The following is a 1,881-nucleotide window of genomic DNA, read 5'->3' as shown; positions in this document are numbered from 1 at the left end:
ATTCTCCAACAACTCCAAAGTATCTTTGTTGAAAGAAGACGGGATCAGAAATTATACATAATAATATAGAATAAAAGAAACCAGGATCCATGTGTGGATGGTTAACTCGACGCTGCAACCTTTCCTTCTCCCTTGTGTGGACCACTCCGTCATAATTTTCTACCCACTGTCATCAGCGAGACTTCTTCAAACTTTTACCTTGTCAATAGAAAACCATGGCACGCAATTTACACAGCATGGTTTGATTTTCTTCTTTTTATAAAGTCGCATGACTAAATCAAGCCTTGCAAAAGGCCTATTCCCAATCTCCCCCTATATATATCAACTCCTCCCATGACACCTTGTTCCATATCCCTTGGCTATTCTCCTGCTAGCTAGAAAGAGATAATAGATGGCTGCCCATTTCCTCTTCCTTGCTCTCCTTACTCTGGCTTCATCTCATGCCATTGCATCTGATCCTAGCCAACTCCAAGACTTCTGCGTCGCTGATCTTAACTCAGATGGTACTCCTGCTCATCAACCATTAATTTTATGAGTTGTGACATTTGTAATTATGCATGCATAACGTATGGTTTTATGCATTCTCCAGTACTAATCGTTTTTATAATTGTTGCAGTGTTTGTAAATGGGTTTGTCTGTAAGGACCCGAAGCAGGCCAAAGCCGAAGATTTCTTCTTCTCTGGACTTGACAAGGCCGGTGACACAGGAAACAAACCTGGGTCTAATGTGACTCTAATCGCTGTGAACCAAATTCCCGGGCTCAACACCCTTGGCATCTCACTAGCTCGTCTAGACTTTGCACCCAACGGTCTCATCCCTCCTCACACCCATCCACGGGCTACTGAGATCCTTACGGTGTTGGAAGGCACACTCTATGTCGGCTTCGTAACATCCAACCCCAACAACCAGCTCTTCACTAAGGTCCTTAACAAGGGTGATGTATTCGTATTTCCTCAAGGTCTCATCCACTTCCAATTCAACTATGGGAAGACCAATGCTGTTGCCCTTTCTGGTCTGAGCAGCCAGAACCCCGGTGTGATCCTCGTACCCAATGCAGTCTTTGGAGCGAAGCCACCCATCTCTGATGATGTTCTTGCCAAGGCCTTTCAGTTGGATAAGAAGACTGTAGATTGGCTCCAGGCCCAATTCTAGATGGACACCAGCAACTGGGCAACTGCATGAGAACTACTTGATATCTGATACATGGATTGGCATTTTTTGTATTGTCTGGTTTGAATAGGCAAACATTGTCCTTTTGTTTTCACATATCTGTTTGAGCTAAGGATTGATTTTTTTGTATTGTTTGGTTTGGATAAGAAATCATTGTCCTTTTTTTCCATGTATTTGTTTGAACCAAAATATGTTTGCTATATTTTATTAGTAAAGAGAAATACTTTTATCAGTTAATATTTGTCTTGCTTCTGGCATAGAGATCAGGATGGACTTCTCGTTGTAATGAATTGGCTGGGACTGCTCGTTTTAGTTGTCTCATCAACTTCAAAAGCTTCAACATGCACTTCTTCACCTCAAAACATACCAACAAAGCAAGCACTCAGTTCTTTAGGAATCATGATCACTCCTTGTGGTCACGCCATGAGGACGAAGATGTAAACGCTGAAGAAATATCGTCTGAAGATGTAAACGCTGCTTGTCCATTCATTTTAGTTGCTCGATCTGTGTTTAAGGTTTTCTGTGATTTCTCTTAAATTATTGACAATTTTGACACTGCTTAGCCTTTAGGTTTTTAATCTAAATCTTTGATCAGTTGGGCTTTCAGTTAACCACCTGGTATCTGACAATGCACTATAATTAATTCTACAATATAGATTGTTTACACTCAAAAAATTATTTTAAATAATTAGAATGGTATATGTATTTTTA

At 40.5% G+C, this 1,881-nt stretch overlaps 1 protein-coding gene across 1 annotated transcript; it reads left to right on the top strand.

Moving 5' to 3' along the window:
* Nucleotides 1-360: 360 nt before the first annotated feature.
* On the top strand, nucleotides 361-1,385 carry LOC140859186 (putative germin-like protein 2-1). Its single transcript, XM_073260820.1, has 2 exons — nucleotides 361-503; nucleotides 617-1,385. The coding sequence occupies exons 1-2, from the start codon at nucleotides 392-394 to the stop codon at nucleotides 1,150-1,152; spliced, it is 648 nt and encodes a 215-aa protein (XP_073116921.1). The 5' UTR covers nucleotides 361-391; the 3' UTR covers nucleotides 1,153-1,385.
* The last annotated feature ends 496 nt before the right edge of the window (nucleotides 1,386-1,881 follow it).

The sequence above is a fragment of the Elaeis guineensis genome, chromosome 7 (assembly GCF_000442705.2).
Source record: "Elaeis guineensis isolate ETL-2024a chromosome 7, EG11, whole genome shotgun sequence".
Taxonomy (NCBI): Eukaryota; Viridiplantae; Streptophyta; class Magnoliopsida; order Arecales; family Arecaceae; genus Elaeis; species Elaeis guineensis.
This window is presented reverse-complemented; position numbering and strand designations above follow the sequence as displayed.

Excerpts from the sequence above, each read along its gene's own strand:
- LOC140859186 (XM_073260820.1), top strand. The coding sequence starts at position 392 with ATGGCTGCCCATTTCCTCTTCCTTGCTCTCCTTACTCTGGCTTCATCT. Across the intron at positions 504-616 it reads CGCTGATCTTAACTCAGATG|TGTTTGTAAATGGGTTTGTC; the intron begins GTACTCCTGCTC and ends TAATTGTTGCAG.